Source organism: Chroicocephalus ridibundus, chromosome 11 (assembly GCF_963924245.1).
Source record: "Chroicocephalus ridibundus chromosome 11, bChrRid1.1, whole genome shotgun sequence".
In the NCBI taxonomy this organism is placed as follows: Eukaryota; Metazoa; Chordata; class Aves; order Charadriiformes; family Laridae; genus Chroicocephalus; species Chroicocephalus ridibundus.
In genome coordinates this window covers 20,249,127-20,268,086 of record NC_086294.1, presented here as the reverse complement: position 1 = coordinate 20,268,086, position 18,960 = coordinate 20,249,127, and the positions used below count along the sequence as shown (strand labels likewise).

At 44.1% G+C, this 18,960-nt stretch overlaps 1 protein-coding gene across 6 annotated transcripts in view; it reads right to left on the bottom strand.

The window, feature by feature from the left end:
• The window catches only part of SGCD (sarcoglycan delta), a 354,617-nt gene that overhangs the window by 64,792 nt on the left and 270,865 nt on the right, over positions 1-18,960 (bottom strand). For all 6 annotated transcript variants that reach the window (XM_063348882.1, XM_063348881.1, XM_063348886.1 and 3 more), the window contains one exon: positions 18,071-18,172. In XM_063348882.1, the coding sequence (XP_063204952.1) occupies positions 18,071-18,172 (102 nt within the window). The remainder of the gene's footprint in view (positions 1-18,070; positions 18,173-18,960) is intronic.

Sequence of the window (18,960 nt, the reverse complement as noted above, 5' to 3'; positions counted from 1 at the left end):
TATAATCGAGGTTGTCAAGGAGCAGTCTACGGAGAAGACACTCAGAGCAGCGTTGTCCTGCCCAACTGTACCTCTCACTGACTTTGCAGAAAGCAAACGCTGCTCTGCACACAGCTGGACTGTCAGAGGGCAAAAGCTCATCTTCTGTAGAGCAAGACGCCAGCCCACTACGAGAGCAAAAGCCCCCCTTCCCCTGGCCTACAGCCACAAGCAGCACGGTCACTTGCCCGCTCCCTTGAGTGCTGTTTTAAGGAGCTGCTGATAGAGGGGACGTATTCATGTGGGCTATAACGAACATATTCCTTTCCCGAACTCCGATCAGTCCTACTGTACTATCAGCTAAATGCAATAATAGTAAAACCAGCAGCGATACTCTCCTGCATTGCATTCTCCATCGGCAGGGACAACTCAGAGCTGCACCAGGCAACGCTTCACAGTTGTGTCCGTTCATTGCCCATTAACGAGGACACAAAGCAAACATTTCAGGGCAAAAGATGCCCTTCACTAAGAAGAGCAAACTTTGCTAACAGAAACTCAAAAACATCACCTCTGCCATGCCTTCTAATGTAACCAGACCCGGCGGCACACACTGCCCGGGACACAGCACTGCGCGTGAGCTCATTTTTGCAGTTGCCGGGCATGCCCTGAGACCTACCGGGACAGCTGACTTTTTAACCCTTACTCTGTCATTTTTGGTCGGTTGACAGAGATGTGCTTAAATTAGTATCCCTGACCCAGTTTTGCACGTTCCCGTATGCCTTGCTGATCCTTCAAAGGGAAGTACCAGAAATACCCTCGCTGCGTGACCCCAAGCGCAGTTTCCTAACCACAAAGATCTCCAGAACATGCTGTGAGCTCTCCGTCAAATAAACCAGACCTGACCCCGAGTATGCATTTCTTTACCCCACTCCTGCCTTGAGAACAGAAACTCCTTTTGGGGAGTGTTTGACGCTGGAAAAGCTCAGAGCTGCTCCCTTAAAACAGAGAGTTGGAAGGAAAAAATTGAGTAAAAAACCCTTCAGAATTGGTAACAGATGCTGCAGAGATCAAGCAACTGGCACCGCCATGAATCACAGCAAACCTCGCCAGAACACTGTAGAGACATCGTGCACCTCCCGAAAACCAAACAGACAAAGCACTGGACAGCATCTATCTTTGGCTGCGGAGAAGACAAACTTGGGAGGATCTAGTGAACCCTGTCCCGAAGATCCCGCTTGGAAAAGCAGCCTGGCCTTCATCTACGGCAACAGAAAATCAAAACTTCAGGCCAGACTTGCAAGCCAACCATTACTCTTTCCGTTTCAAAAGTAAACCCAAGAGCTCTTCCTCCTGTTTCTGATCTAGATCCCCACAGAATGAACACGATTTTGCCCAGAAGCCTTCTGGCACAAAATTTTAAGTCATGTAGCTAAATCCCTGGGTGCCAGATTGAAAACATCGCTTAATATGATTTGAACGTACTTTTTGCTGTTTAATCACTGAGTCTCTTTTGATCTTGATTTTGGCCTTCAAACAGTTGCATATAACGTTCATGTAACTAAATCCCTTTTTTAGTAAAACTTCTGATTTGACAGTGTAAGCTTTTCATAGCAGAATGAAAACAAACCGCGAGTGGAATTGGTAACACACAGATGAAAACAAATGCTACAGAATGCCCCGGTATGTGCTATATTTCTGTCTAAAGGTGATGGCTTTTAGGAAGGAGGCACCAGGTCCAGTGCAGAGATAACAGCACGTAGGCTCCATCCTCTTCTTCCAGGAAACAAACTCTTTTCCCAAGTGCAATGCACCCCGGTCCCGTAACCTGGATCAGTAACGGAGCTGACGCATCCCTGACCTGCAGCTGGCACTTAAAGACGTAAATGTAGTCTCACGGGCTGACTTAATGTGCTGTGCTCCAACTTCGGACATTTTATTAGGTATTCAAATACTTAAAACAAAAAAATTCAAGCTCCTTCTTCTATGCAGTCACCTTTGCAGAAAGGTATGTTTTACAGTACCATGAAGCTCAGAAAATACTGTGGTCCCACCCAACTTGACACATTTTACTGGCATAGATAATGCACATGCTGGAGTTTTATGTCCAATACCTACAACCCCCCCTCTTTTACGGCATTTCTTGAAGTTCATTTTAATAACAATAGAAACAAAAGATAAATTTCCCACAGCTACATTAAAGCAATTACATCTCTGACTCTTCTTTTTTCAAGTGCAGAGACGGCAGGTCTGTGATGTGAGATCTAAATGACTGGGTTCTGCTTTTGGATGGCCACCCAAGGGGGTTTGCATCCTTCAAAGTGATTTATTTCTGGCAATCTAGAGGTTTCTCTCTTTAGAAGAGTACGTGTAATAATCTCATGAACACAGTGCTTCAAAAGAATGGCTTCTTCAAGATGCCTAATCAGCTATTTTGCAGCTGAGATTCTTCTGAAAATTAAATTACACCATGCCTGATGACATTAAAAACACCACCAAAAAAACCTCCGAGACATTACATCTGCCTCAATTTTTTTGCCATTCTTTTTTCTTTTTTACTCCATTGACTTAGAATATGAGGAAAACCACAGGTGACATGATGAAACCAAGAGACATACACAGAAAAATAAAATGCAGCCGTGCATGCTGGAGTTCTATTCAGTATCCACGGGGGTGGGAAATCTGGATTCGTAATGTCTGAAAGCTGCTGCGCACTCACAGAACTTTCCATATTGGTAGGACTGAACTGAGCATTACTGGCTTCGGAAAGAATCCGATGCATTAAGCGTGCTCAGCGCTAGGAATCCTCTGGCAAGACAGCCTTAGACAACTTCTGAAAAGAAGAGAACAGCACAACTTGTAAAATGACCAGATAACTCTGAAAATGCTTCAAGCGCTTTCACTGCGGAGCTCACCCGAAGGCGTTGTATCCGAGTCCCTCAAGCGTGTGCTGATGATTAAGTTTGCATCACTGGGGAATGGCTCTCCCTCGAACAAACTAAGGAGGACTTGAGAAACTGCGATGTTCTTAAACGGGAGAACAGCCGTCCCAGGTCCTCAGCACACAGAGCACCACTTCCAGCGAAAAGGAAGCGAGTACTCCCTAACCATTTCAATTTACTTGAATTCTTCTGCAGAAATACCGAACCGCAGAAGCTGCTCCGTGGCAGCTCGCACCGGTCTGATCCTCCTCTATAGCAGGGGTTGTGGCAGCGGGACTATGGATCTGTGCTAAGTTATCGCCTGTTTTCTGCCTCGGGCTACCCTAGTTACGGTCAGACTCCAGTGGTGACAGATCTCCTGCTGAAGGGAACATACTGTCAATAGGCACAGGACCAGAGGAGAGAGGGAGAGAAAAGAAGAGAGCTCTGCTGAGGTTTAAAATATTCTAAATCATCCAACTATATAGCTACTCCGCTGCTCGTAACTTTTACTCCAGCCAAGTGTGCAGGCCTCAGTTCGTGTGTTTTCATTTTTATAGCCTCTCTGGTATGCCTACTGCTTGCCTTAAACATCTTTTAAAACTGCTGGTAAATCATACCTCACTACCTATAAAAGGCATTTGAGGACAGTATTAAAATTATACAGAACTAGTAATTTCTGACTTACTTTCTCATACTATCAGCGTTACTTTGACCCTAGTACAACCAGAAACAATTGGGATATCACTCAGTTAGTGAGGTGAACGCACATTAAAGAGTTAATACTGAGAAAGGCACAGCAATATTTTAAAAAATGTCTGATTCAGCAGAGACACTTGGGTTCTGCAACGCTCACAGCACCTTTTAGGCATTTTGTTACTGCACTGCATAATGCCAAGTTATATATCCAGATATTTTTCCCCAAGAAGGCTAATAACATGGCTGTCTCTGCACATTGCTTTGAAATTATAACTTTGCTGCATGTCATGGATCGCTTACTTCTTGTATTAGATTATAAATGGCCGTGCCAACTTACATATGCATGTGCAGTAACACAGGCAAGATCCTAGCAGAGGCCCCCGGTGTTACTGAAATTCAGCTGCTGCTAATAAGAAGAAGGGAAAACATTTCCATCTGTCTGGATTGGGAGAAAGAACTCATGAGTCTCTGATTCATCTGCATCCATATGCTGGTATGTAGACAATACTTATGGACACACAGACATATGCGAGGTAGCCAGCAACAGAAATCAAATCAATCACAGATCACAGCATGTGATTTGCCTAATTATGAGTAACACCTCACATTTTTTATCTACGCAAAAAGCACTTTGTGAACGAGCAGATGGCATTGCTATGGGATGGCACCATCCTCGACAGTTGCAGATGCAGAGCATTTACACAGCACGCCGAAAAAATGACACAACACAAGCTGCTTCCTGGGAAAAAGATTCAAACTGAACAAGTGTCACCAAACAAAATACACGTATTTATTGATGTTCTGAACTTATCTGATCCAGCCTCTCTCCTCAAATCAAATACATACGCGCGGGCCAGGGAGTGATGCTATCTAGACATCATTAAAGTCTCTTAGATAGAACTGTCACATGAGCTGCCTCGCGCAGAAAAGCAGAGATGCAGACCGACCTGAGTCTAGTTCCAACCCGCAAACAATTTCAATCCACACAAGCAGAATCAATAGGAAGAAACCCTGCAGAGAAAGCAATTACACTGCAAAAGCAACTCTATTGCAGCACGTTTAGGGCTGGAAGGCAGGACGCAGAAGGCCATCCTCACGTCGGTGATTACCCAGTGGAGTTCTCTCCAATGCATCTGGCCTGTGAAATGACAAGGTTGAGCCCGGACATGTTCCTGCAATCAAAGCGTTCCTGTTTCTGGGCTTCTAGTGCAATTATAAGGCTCTTCTTTACCAGACCTGTCCCTCAGGTTTGCCGTGCTCCACAGGCAAATGCGGGTCTGTGCGCCAGGAGCCAGGCGTGAAGGGCTCGGTGTGCTCTCCTTTTCAATAGCTCCACGGGAGGAATAATCTCATTTCCTGGATCTGCAATTATTTATTTATTGGAAACTGTGCACTTGCCGCTGTACAAGACACAAAGAAAAATCATCTGGCCATTCCTGGTGATAGAAAATTCAGGGTTTCTATTCAAATTCTTGCTTTTATTTGTGGTTTGTCTGCATTTTTCCCCCCAAGCTGCCGTAAGCACATACACTGGTGTGACAGGTTTGAAGCAGCTATAAAATGATTGATGAAAACCATATTTTGGCCTTGTTGTGGGAATGTTCGCTGTAGGCATATACTCAGTTAACTCTGTATGGGCATATCTGGGAAAACAGGAAGGGCAGAAAAGAAAGGCTGGGGCCATGACTGTACCTCTGATACCAAAGTAATTTGATCGGCTTTAATTATGACAGAGGGTTACGGGGTCACAAAAGCATTTGCACAGACTGTTTTTGAATTGCTTTTATCAAACCACTTTGTTTCTCCTGCTGAAATGATCAATACTCAGCTTTAAGAGGGCTGCTCTGTTGGTCTGCATGACTAGACAGAGGCCTCCTCGCAGGAACGAACACAGGGGCCAAACTCTGACCTGCAGTGCCCCAACAGCTCGTGTCTGAGTTAGCCTCAGACAGGAACCGTCTCGGAGAGGAGGAACTGCAAACCTCCATCCGTCTCGGAGAGGCGGAACGTCTAACAGCCGTGGCCGTAGTACACTCGAAAAGGCAAAATGACAGATGCAGCTAAGCATGTGACGTGAAATTGGATGGATCTGGAGGAAAGATGCTAAATCACGCCGGATGTCGCTACACCGAACACACGTACCTATGGAGATAGCATGACGGCAAAGGTCTGATCAGCGGGACAACGGCATGAGCGGGAGGAGGGTGCTCTCTGTTGGGATTTGGCTGTCTCTCGCGGCTGCCGTTCAACAGACACTCTTGAGTGTTTGCTCCAGGCTGAAGAGAGGAGGGGAACGCAGGGTACTGCCGGGATACAGGGCCGATAAGCAAAAATACATCCCTAACCAAGACCACCGGGGAGCTGGGGAGTGGTATTTCAAGAGATGTCAGGCTCGCAGAAAGAGCAGCAGATGCCTTTTCTATGCCTGGAAGAAGACAGGAATGTTGTTTGGGGAAATGGTGAGTAATGGCAAAAGCAGCCAAAGAGATTAGGATGTGTGAAGGTAAAATAGAGCACAGGGAGGCATATAAAAGCCAAGGACCCCAAATTACTCTTTGGGCAGTCCGCAGGGTGGCTCAGCCTGTCTGGTTGACTCCACTTGTAAACAGAAGGCATTTGCCTCCTGATGTTTTTATTCCTGAAGTACGTTCAAAACTCTGGAGGAACAAAACTGATCAGTGAAGACACCCGACCGGAGCATCCTACCAGGAAGGGGCACAGGAAGGGTCCTGCCTGCGTGTTCCCGTTTCTTCTGCTTCAGCTAAGCTATGCTTCCCAGAATGCTGCCCAATAGATAATGTTGCAGAGAGAGACCAAAAAGCCTGCTGCTCTCCCAACTGTGTACCAACATCAAGGTTCACTATTTACAAATAACAGTTGGGAACTTAAGGAGACATACATAGCAAAAGTCAGTTTGCAGTAGGAGCTGGGGATTTCAAGAAGTAGAATACAGATAAAATATTTTGGCTTGACGCAACAGTAAACATGCAATAAAAGTAAACGCTTCTCAAGCCAGCAGCATTGACAGCACACGTGCCATTGCCCTGTGTGGCCTTTACTTCATTTAAACAGTGAAGGATGTTTTTCAAAACACTGGAGGACACGGGCTCGGAACACTCAACCACAGGAAGCATCAGAGGAAACATGCTCAGGTTCATCCCGTCAACACACTGTCTTCCAGCCACGGCTCTTTGGAAACCAAGTCAGTAGATCAGCTCAGGTTGACCACCTGCTCCTGACCTTTTACAGCAATTAGTGTGCGCTTGGATTACGGATTATTTGGCCGTTCACTGTGTGGCTTCACCTGTGTGTACAACACAACAGTGGATCTGCTGAAAGGGAAATACCAACCGCTGTAAGGTGAGGAACAGCTATGCCCACTTTGTACTTCTAACCTGCAAAATATACCTCAAAAAATGATTTTAAGAAAAGCAATGAGCTGTTCGCACTCTTACAGATCAACCTAATGAAAAGAAAGAAAACAGCTTTTGGCTAAAAAACGGAAAGCCTTGCTGGAGGGATACGCTTGTTCTGTCAGACACGTGACCTCTCCTCTCCCCTCAATCAACCCGATTGTCTATAATTTTATTTATTTCTCTGCTTTTACATATTGATATCTTACAAAGCTTCTCACCGGAAAAAACACATCTTATTCTTCAGCTGTGCTGCCTTAGGCTGCGGTCCTGTCAGATCGCATCCAAGAGGAAGGCGCTTGGAAAAGACAACTTTCCAGGCACTGCAAAGAGTGATATGGATGATGCAGTGAACAGCACGCTTCTCTCCAAATCAGTGGCCACCCATTCACGGTGCCACGGGCAATCTTTTGCAGCTGCTGCTGGCTTCTTAGCAGAGAAGCAGAACTCAGATGTTAACCACTTTTATTTATTAAATGCCCCATGACAAATCCATCCTGTGTCTCAATCAAGAGAGAGACAATGGAACGGTATATTGTTTTGCCCAAGGAGAAAAAGAACTAGAATCAGGATACGAAGCTGTAGCTGGAAAGAAAAAGGAAGAAGCCTAGGTCATAAAAGCAATTTCATTGCATAGTTTTAGAGTACAAATTAAGAATCCAACAAAGTAGCCTTCACTGAATAAGACACCTTGCAAATCTTGGCATGCCTTTACTCACCGCTTTCACAAACAGTGACGTACAAATCAAATTTCAGCATTGCTGCATTTGAAATAAACTTTCAATAAAACCTTCTCTCGTAGACCATAACGAAGGACTTTCCAAAGGAAGATGTCTCTCTGTCCTTCGAAGGGATGTTTCTGGGGGAAGCTGGGTGACGGCAGCACCGCACAGTTGATGCTACCTGGGGAACCTAAGTGGGGAGAGGACAAAAGCCACGGATGCTTTTTCTCCACTCCTGCTCAGGGAAAGCTCAAGGTTTAAAAGTGAGGCATCTCCTGCTATTCCATGGAAGGACGGTAAACAAGGACCGTGCCCTGTTCGATGAACAAGGAAGAAGTACTGTGAGCTGAAACACCTTCAATTTTTGTCCTGTTCCATAGATTATTCCCTTTGAGAGAGAAAGGAGGAGCAGACTCCCTGCTAGCACTTCGTACAACCTGCCTCAGAAAATTATCCCACCTTTTAAGGACAGACTGGAAGCAAACCTCAAAAGTTCATTGGACTCAGCAAATCAAGAGGAAATTAATGGACATGTCACATTTTATACTGAAAGCCTGCAGTAAAAAATGAAAAAAGAAACAAAACAAAAAAATGGCCATCATGGAAACTGCTTTTCTTCACCCTCCCAAGAAGGACAATTTTTTACCGTATCAGCTTTTATTTGAAAATATCTTCCAGCTCTATCATCACACTCCTCTACCCTTGGGGCATGTGATCTACTAAAATGAGTGCGCACAGGGACAGAGGACTCCTCACGCCAATCCGCGTCTGCTGTAGGAGTGGATGAGCACGCCGCTTCGCTCACCTTCATCTCTCTCTCCTGTCCCACTGTCTACCTATTGACAACGTAAAACCTTTGGGAGGGAGGGGCTGCGTCTGTCCCCATGTCTGTGCAGAGACCAGCAGGATGGATTCCTGCCAGCGGCTTTGCTCTGCCACACACATGGAGTATACGCAGGAATTACAGGGCACAATCCAGCAAAGAACACGACATACGCTTAGCTTTATGCACGCGAATAGCCTTACCGATGTTGATGAAATTACTCATGTCTGTAAATTGTGCACATAATTGGTTGGACCGAAGCCTAAATGAATGATTCACCGACAAGTCAGAAAGCCTACCTCTGTGACCAGATTTTTAGCCATTTTTATCACACACCCGCAGTAGTGTCCTGCACTCCAACACTGTGCCACGAACGCTGCCGTGGGACTGTCCCTTCCTGAGCGACGCTGGTGTACGTGGCAGTAGATGGCCAGGCATGGCCTCAGACAAGTAGAGATCGAAAATAGAGATGTTCCAGCCAGGGAAATGTTAACAGCCAAAGAAATCGTACTTTTTCTTTCAAAAGAGGCAAGTCAGTTTTCCCAAGAGCCTCAACCAATTTGCCCTAAGAGAACAGGAGCAAATTTAGAGTTGTTCTTGTTTTTCTCTGCATTCTTCTTTCTCCAAACCCAACATCTGTCATTTAGAAACAAAACAATCAGAGAAACTCTTATTGCTGGCATAGCAACTGGTAAATGAAACCCGGAAGGTCTGGCTTTCCTTTCCTCTTGCAAATCAAAGCACACACAAACGGAACTGTCTGTAAAAGCAATGGCGTGTGCCGGCATCTCCGAATGGCAGCACGGCTTGTCTTGTCAAGTAATGCTGCCTCACGACATACATAACTTTGCTGATGAAATACTTTTGATCAGCAGAAGTGTTGCAGAAGTGTTTGCCGTCCTGTGGGAAGAAGACACGAAGTCCTGCTCTCGAGGCTTCTCGGAAATATCAGAAAAACATTCTTTCTCTTTATAATTGGATCTTGCTGTTTGTCTTTAGTGTTCCCTTTGTCTATTTGTCTCTGTCTTCTCTCTACCCATACGGTATAAAGTTTTATTCCTTTATCATTTTTAGTATTAAGAAGTTGTTTTTATATTTCAGCCTTCCCAAAGCAGCCAGAATCCTGGTTGTCAGCAGCGATGTCTAGACATAGTAAATCCTTAAACTCAAGGCCTTTGCTCTTGAGAGAGAGAAATGCCGCAGTACACCATCGCCCGTGTTTTTCCCTGGGCAGTTTCAGGTGCTTTGTAAGGCTTACTTCTTTCCGAGGCTACAGCTTGTTAAGATGAAATTTGGATCAAGGTTTGGAGTGAGAATTCAAGGCTATTTTACGAATGCAGTCAGTCCCACGGGTTGGTTCAGGTCAGCTGTGGTCAACTACCAGCACAGATTCTCTTTTAACAGCAATACCTGTCCGGCAATATAAGTCAGCAACAGAAATCCCATAATCAGTTGGTGTGACTGATGTGTCCTGCACTCCCGAATCCCCCGGTAAACCCCCTGTGCCTTATTTTTTTTTAAAATATAAAATTAAACATAGAAAGATAAAGACGATGCACAGATCCTGAAGGTTTGCAAGCCTGTAGGGATACTGAGAGGTGGTAATAAATGGCTAATTAGGGAAAAAGAGCTTCACAGCAGCTTCCCAGATAATTCATAGAGGTACTATGCAAATGCAAGATGCCAAACCAAAGCTGAAATAACAGACGTTAGCAGCGTGGTGCATGTCCAAGGAAGGCAAGAAACTGCCTGCCAAATTAATTCAGTTCAGCCGTTTTTTCTTTCAAGTTTAAAATCAATAATTCCATGTCTTTCCTTCTTCCTTTTGGGGGAATAAACTAAATCAAATGTTTATTCTAGTCTTTTAGGTTCTAGTGCCTGCGCTCCCGCCTCAAGGCTCACGACTTGGTTGAAAACACGACGTTAGCTGATCTGCAACATTTCCGTGGAAATACAGCCCCGCCAGAAAACTCAGCCCCACCGTCCCCCCCTTCACAGCTGAAATGCAACCAATGGCTGGGACGATGGTAAAACTGCGATGCAAAAGCTTGGAGACCGCAGAGCACCCAACCCTAACCCAGCGGCTCGCTGCGAGCTGGGACGCACGTCGCTTGCTTTTATGACCGCAGGGTCCAGCAGCAAGTGTTTAAAACGAAGGGGAGGTGAGGAATTGGATCAGAACAGCAAAACAAACACACGATCTGAGCAGCTCCCCTCTCCTTACACAACCAGCTCAAGCAGAAAAATTTCACCTGCCAAAGGGAAAAAGTCAAACACACTGGGAGATCACTGGGGAAATTCTCCACCTCCTTCACGTTTAGCTCCAGAGCTGTTAACTAATCCCAGCTCCGGGGCCGTAACTCCCTCCCTAGAAGGCGAAAACCACTGACTACAAAGTGCTTATTCAGCTTGTGGGTTCCGTTAACTTCTGCAATGACCAAACGGGGTTTTCTGGACACAAAATCTCCACCGATGATAGGAGAAGCAAGGACAAACACATTGTTCCCACAGTTAGTCCGGAGGTGTATCCATGATGAAAATATAGACAAAAGCTGAGGTAGGTAGCCCACTTGGCACAGCTGATTGACTCTAATAGGTGTTGATGACACTGCTCATATTGCATGAAATTAAAAAGCTTACAAATGTTATGAGCCATTACCCTTCCATTTAAGAGAGCTTATGACAAGTTAGCAACATTTAATGAAATCCTTTTCAAAATGCCATAGGCAGCCTCCACGAGATTTTGCTTTGAAATGCAACTCGAGTTATTTCAAAAAGTTTATTTACTTCAGAGCTTCCTCTCTCGCTCTTCTTTGGGATGCTCGGATTTTGCAGCTGGCGGGACACTTCAGTTCCCAGTGTGTGGCACATAACACCAGCTCATTAGACAAACGCCAGGGAACAGACAAAGCAAGATTTAATTCTGCTGTTATTGGAAGTACCCCTTCAGCCAGCCTACAAAATTTCCTCCAATATTCAAAGCCGAGAGACTTATGGCCAATTTTACTATGAAGGTAAAGGGAAATGTTTTCATAGTCGCTGCAAAATTTACTTAAACGTCCACCTTTTCAGCACACTGGAAATATCACAGAGCCACTAACTGCCCCCAAAGCGCTGGGGCAACCAAGGTTCCGTCTGAAGTAGGCTCTCTGGATTTTATTGCTTAAGAATGAAATTTATTAAGAGGAGAGCACATCAATTTTATAAATCCCACTGGACACTCACAGCCTACTGCCGTACGCGGACTCAAATCTGCTTTGGATGGTGACGGCAACAATATCTGTGCCTCAGGTGAGGGCACGTCTGCCAAAATGATGCCCTTTGCAACCTGCTCGGCTGCTTCTGTTTGTTTTTACTGTTCGTCCCGCTGACTGCCAGCTCTCCTCTCTGTTGATAGCTGTCGGGCGAGCAGGACTCAAACTGACCAAACTGAGAGAGGCATTTATAGCGAAAGCACCCTGGCACAGAATCTAATGACAAGGTACCTGGAGTGGTGCCACGGCCAATGCTTAATAAACCCGACAGGGAGAACACGAGATGGCCAGGCACAGCGGCAAGAAGCTTTCTTTTGTTGGCTGTGCCATCACTAGCATTCTTTGAATTATTAGGGCTTTTAAACAATATTTTAACATCTGCTGCCAAAAAATCAACCAAGAAGCAGTAAGCTACGAAGATGCAGAGGAAGCACCGTGCTTCAGAAGTCGACCTTGTGTAGCGTGAGTTTTTTCTACCCGAAGCCGCAGCAGCAGCTGGACTGCTCCAGAGGCAGGAGACCAACATCTCCATGAGATGCCAGGAGCTCTTACAGGCTCTTACGTTCCTATCCTAATGTGCAAACCAGAAGATTCCTCTCTCCTTTGAAGAGGAGTGGTCACTACGGGCATAGCTAAATGCTGGGAGGAGTAATGGCCAAAGAGGAGGTGGGGGCGCGCAGGGACTGCTAAGTGACGGCAGCACAAACTTCATTTCCACCCTGCGATGGTTTCAGCGGGCGTGCTGAAATCCTGAAGCACTTTGCTGGACCAAATCATCAGGAACTAATTCAATATCCTTTTATTGCTCTGTAAACTCTGACAAAGGAAGAAAAGGAATTATTCTGTCTCCTTCCTCCAAAAATAGCAGCCTTCTTTCATGCCATCTATCTGAGACTTTACTGAAAGCTAGATTTCTACTACACAGTTTGAGCATCACACAAAGTTGCAATTATCTTGCCATCTGCATTGCCTTTCTTCATGGGTGAATGTTGCCTTTTAATCCAAATTAGGATGTTATATTGTTTAGAAATATGTATTTATGGCTATGAGGCAGGTACGCCCCATTGTGGGCACATGTCATTGTTTAATCCAAATACACGGTTTATTGTTTTTCAGTGCGTATTTTTAGCTTTGAGGCAGGTAGACCTGCAGAGCAAATAATATAAAAGAATACGTCCATTACAGAACTGCTTCTGTGCTTTAAAATTATACCACTCTTCTTCCAGATCTGAACATCGTGAGACAAGTACCTCGGCAAAATAATTATTTATCACTCTTAAAAGCTTCCCTTAAAATTTCTATCATTCAAATACTGGCTGGGGAAAATGTAAAGTACAGACAAGCATATTTTATGCACTTGCTAGTCTAGCTTTTATGCTGATGAGAACGTACTAAACACCAGTAAAGGGAATTGCAGTTACCAGCCCTAATTCACAACGTGATTTTTTCAGGCCAAACAGATGCCCTTGCAGAATCCCAGCCAAGAGTTAATGACAGGCCCAGTCCTTCTTCCACCGTAGTCACTAGTTATTTCCTACGGCTTCAAATGAGACCAGGTTTGCCCCAACGCTCTGAGCAAGCATGCTGCTCTCGGTGAGACGCTCGTTGCCACAGGGAGCAGGATAGCAGGATAGGGACCTCTAACATCACTCAAAGAGAGGGAAATAAAAAAAGACACTGTACTTTGCCTTAGGCTTTTTTCTTTGATGTATAGGATTCTTCTTTTAAATTGTTTTTTCAGTTGATTAAAAATAATGGGAAGCCGACCTTCAACAGGAAACCTGCTAAATACAGTAAGAGGTCTCTTTTAAAAGACATTTAAAATTTCCTTAGAATCTGTTCGGCGAATTTTGCCATCACTTATTACCCGTGCAACAACACAATAGCGGGGAGCTCCCCCAGGCAGCAGAGGACAGAGAAGGAAGGTCGGTGCCCACGTTCAGATCTGTGTTCCCAGACCCACCAGCAGTACGAGAGTCTGTGGGAGAGCTGAACGGGCAGGACCCCAGGCAAGAGCTCTATACCGCAAAAAACCTTTGTCGGGCAAATCCATGCTCTCCTCTTTAAAAGGATTCAGGGTAAGAAAATTTAAGCCCGGGTGTAAATATTTGCAAACTGGGCTTTATTTTTTGTATCTACGCACTTGAAATGAACACTGAAAGGGCAAAACCATCCTAATCCTATCATGGCAATGCCCTTCTCTGCTTCCCACAGCTGAGATTATCATCTCATTGGCTGTCACACAGCTCCTGAGAGAAGTAATTCACTTGACTTTTCCTGTACGATCACAGCAATGGATTTTATTTCTGTTGTTATTGGAATGGAAAATGGACACAGCCTGTTCTCCGTCTTGCCCCTGTGAAGTTACTTACAGAGCTGGACGTGGCAAGCTTCGAAACGCCCCGACTGCACTAGGAAAGCTAAAGCTGCGCTCACGATGTTTCAGGCAACCTGCTTGTTAGCAGCTCTTCTCAACAAAGGCAGGAACATTTCCAGTTTTAAATTTCTATTCAAATTAAGGTAATGAAGACTGAAGACCACAAAACTGTTGCCATTGCTTTCCAGCACATAAAATTAACAATTTGTGCTGCTGCGTGCAACTTTCAGTCAGAGTTTGTCTGATTTATAAGCAAGCAGATGGTTCACACGATAGTCCACAATAAATTACAACAGTTAGAAAGACAGCTACATTTTGAGAGTGACAGTGCAGCTGAGCTACAGATGGGTTTATAGATGACCCTTCCAATTTTTAATAATCTCCATAATTTATGTGCAAGTACAGAAATGCGAGGATTCCTAATGCACCTTCTTGACTAAGTACAAATCACTTTTATTTACACAGGCAATACTTCATGGTCCAGTTACCTTCTTAATTAAAGGCAGCAAGATGCTCATGTTCCATGCAAGTGGCATGGAAAATACTGTTTAGCGTGCAATATGTTCAGCTGGGAGTTTAAGATGCTCTGAACACTCCTGGAAAAGGGAATGCATCCATCTCATTTCTTTCAAACAACACTACAAGGGGCAAACACCGCTGCCACCAGCTACTGTTCATTAATCTCCAGATAAACTTTAGGCTCATGCAGTAACAAGGTTATGTTTATTCGCCAGCCCTGATGCTTAGCAATAGGCTCCTAATCCAGGAGGCACTACAAACCCAGTATTAATGAGCCAGGACTAGGACGGGGAAACAACAGGAACAGAGACCCTTGTTCTGTGAAGACAGAGGGATTTGGGGGGGGTCACTCTTTAACGGGTGCGGGAAAAGGAACACAAGCCTGGGGGTGTCATTCCTGAGACAGGAGGCAGCGGTGAAGCAGAAAGAAACTGTTCGGAAGCAGCTTTAAGAAGCCAGCTCACGTCAGTGATTCTAATGGCCACTTTGCAACCACGTCGGTCCAATCTTTCTGCTAACATCCTTGAAGGGACTCCCAGAAAGTTGCCTCTGTTGGGTTGTTGTCAATCGCACGCCACGGTACAACAGATTTAGTTCTTCTTGGTTGTAATTTCAGTTGCAATGAGTTACCTTCCAAAAGGAGCACAGCTAAATGCAAACGCTGTCCAGAAGGTGACAAAGGCAGCAGCACCTTCTAGAGCTCTTTAAGGCACAAACTACGCAAACTCAGAGGTTCCCATGCAGCCAGTCTCTTGGGATGACATTTGTGGGCTTTTCCTCCTCTCTAAACCTTGGTCTTCCCTTCCTGCCAAATCAATTGGAAAAAGAAATCCAATTCTAAGTGGAAATCACTACTGTCTCTGAACCAGAAGGCACAGCTCCTAGGAAAGCAAGTCTGTGTGGAGTTTTAATTACCACCTTCCTGGGACTTAAGAAACGCAGCAGAGAAGAAGAGGCACCAGCGACAAATTCAGGCTTTCAACAATTATCACAATTCACGCTTTGGAGATATTTCATCAGGAATTGCCCAACTCTGCCCGCAGCAGAGCAGCGTGGGGAGCAGCGCTGCAGGGACACGCGAGTAGGAAAACCCACTCCACGGAGGTGATGGGAGGCTGCAAAAAGCAATTCTTCCCCCGCCATTTCCATGCAGCACCAACATCCCTTTATCTACTACACAGAACGATAGTGAAATTAAATTTGGGTTTTGCTCGTTTGTTTGGTTTTGTTTGGTTTTTTTTTTTTTTAAATGAGTCTTCTATAAATAACCAGCTTCCTAAAGTCTTTTGAGCTTTCTATAAAACCATTATCTATTGCTGTACACAACTCTTCGGTTGTTTAATTAAACATATGAAAAATATTATATGTCAGCTTATTTCTGGAATGCTCTTTACCGTTATTTGTCATATTGTTTCTGTTACACTTTGGATACTGAACGGCGCATTAGGCACTTATGAAAAGCCAGAGAAGATTACTATGGAATTAGTATGGATGTTCATCTGCACTCCTGAGCGCCGAGTTCGGCACTTTATTTTAGCAATATTCATCAAGTTCAGCAACTGCTAGTATGCTTCCTTCCAAGAGAATACTGGGTCATAATACGGTTCTTTAAAAATATATAGCATTGATTATTTAATAATATTTCTAAATATTATGTAAATATCATCCTTTGACTGCAACCCTTTCATTTGCTTACAAGGTGCCAAATTCACACACAAGAAAGCAGAAGTTGATTGAAATCAATGGGATTGTTGCCCCCGGCCCAACAGTAATTCCAGCATTATCACGAGCAACCTGGAAGCCAGCACAGGCTATTTCAGTTTAACTCTACTAAGAAGTCAGAGAAACTATACGCATGGTTTATGTCACGATATAGTTAATACAGTTCCAGAAGACATCTACCGAAGCCAGTAGGGATGTTCCAACTCACTAGGCTGTAGATCAGACCTTCTGGCTTTTAGCTAGATCCTTCTTTGGCTGACAGCAAAAATAATCCCGGAGGAGGGATAAAGCAAGGAACACGCACCCAGGCCTTACCTTATATTTCTTGTTCCTTGCATTCACTAAACTGTCAATGGTGTGGAAACTGGTTTCATAACCTCCAGAAGGGGACACCTTTTGTCCCCCCTGCCGTATTAAAATGTAGATCAATGTGATAATATGAAAACAGTGAACTCCCCAGTAGCAAGAAGTGGTTCTCTGTTCTCTAAGTAATCAAATATTATTTCCAGCAATCTAACTAGAGAAAAACAAACGTAAGGAGCAATTTGTCAGTCTATTTATCAAACACAGTGCTGCACCTTTCACTTTACAAAGCGTATGACACGTTAGGTTCTACGGTTCTGTTTTAATTCAAGGATGAAAACATTTATAGATATGAACATTTTCTTATTAACTTTCCTTCCTAAATGATTATGCTTGTTCAAATCAATTCCTAGCCATCTTACAGAGGTTACAACCTTCAATAATTAAATCGGATATTGGCTGTTGTGTTGATTATGCTACAAGTTCCAATTTCTACAAGAGCACTGAAATGCTGCGATAAAGGGATGTTAACTTTATTTAATTAGCTATCTGCCATTGTTATCAAAATGGAAGGTTGGTATCTGACTCAAATTAACACTTTGGATCAGGAAACAAGATAGATGACATCTTCTGAGAAGGATCCTGGAAACTCTCTATAATTGTTTCAGTTATTTTAAAGCTGCTCAGGACAAACAGGATTGCGTTAGAAAGAGCAAAAGTCACCGACAGTCAATGAAGCGCTGCTATGAAAATGCTGTTTCAATCACACTTGGGTTCTTTCTCATTTTCAGTTGTTAACATCCTTGCCACTTTTGTCAAGCAGTCTCTCCTAGCAGCACTGAATTTTAACTGCACATAATTTCAAACACAACGTGAAGCAGGACTGAGCACATAATACGGGTTTATTGTGCCAGCTAACAACAGATCAGGCTCTTGTGCCAAGGCATCACCTCTCTGCAGAAAAGGAGTAACTGGTTAAACGTGAGCTGGATTCACAACTGCCTGCCACCCCTCTACCTCGGAAACGTTAGGTCTCTCAGCTGAGGGTTGTTTACGGTTTATCTCAAAAGGAGACAAAAAGACAAGGTGGAATCTCAGAGGTCCTGGAGTCCTGGAAGCATTTTAACTACAAACTAAGCCCGTGTGTATCAACCTTGCAACATCCCAGAGGGTACAGCGTCCGGATGAGGTACCCAAAGGACACCCACTGTCTCACTCGTCAAATCACATTTGTAGACAGTGGCCAAAGGAATTTATCCAATAGCCACACCGCCCTGCCACTTCATGTTATTTTACTGTTAGGGCTACAGAAACGTGCTTATTCCTTTCCTGACAACTTACTGGTCTTGACCGGATTTCTTTGGCGTAGAGAGGTTTCAAGAATTCTGAATCTCCTTCGAGCTTTAGACCCTTTTCCGTGATTCTCAGGTTCCCCATTCCATCCTAAAACACAGACAAAAAGAAACAACCCCATTAGTTACAATTACTAAATTCACCAGGCTGCCAATAGCTGATGTTTTTTTCCATAGAGGATAACATGCAAAGCACTGGGAGGCACTAGAGAATGCAATTACTTGTGTTATCCTTTTAGCTCTGTTTCTGTGAAAAAAATTTTCTATTCAGAACAATCTGCAATGCCCTCCAGTAAACCATTTACACAGATGAAAGATGTTCTTTTAAGCTAGTCATCTCTACTCAGAGAGACGCAGGGATGCTCTGTGTTAACAGGAGACTATTCACTGTAATATTCACCGGCTGCCTGTATATTAATATACCTTCTCATTCATAGCAAATCCATATAAAGACTATGCGATTAATTCTACTGAACTCCAAATAGAGAATATGTGATTAATTCCACCAAACCGACAAAATAAGGTTTGGCTATGTGGAGGATTGCGATAAAATGTGGTAAGGAGCTTGATCCCTGTTACTTGGGGAAATGTCTGCAAAAGATGGACTCTTTGGTGGGGTTTCTTTAGGGGTCTTGGCCCTAATAGCAAAAAGATGTGGAAATCTGTTGATTAGCCTTACAATCTTTCCTGCTCTTTCGATATTGTTAAGATGCTACGCAGCTTTATTGGACTATACATGTATGCAAATATTTGCTCTGGGAGAAGCAATGACACAACAGGAATATCTTTCCAACAGAGTGCTCTCCTCTCTTGGGCTAACTCCTGACTTTTCTCCCCCACAATGATCAGCTCAGGATCGAAGCCCTCACTCTTCTTGCG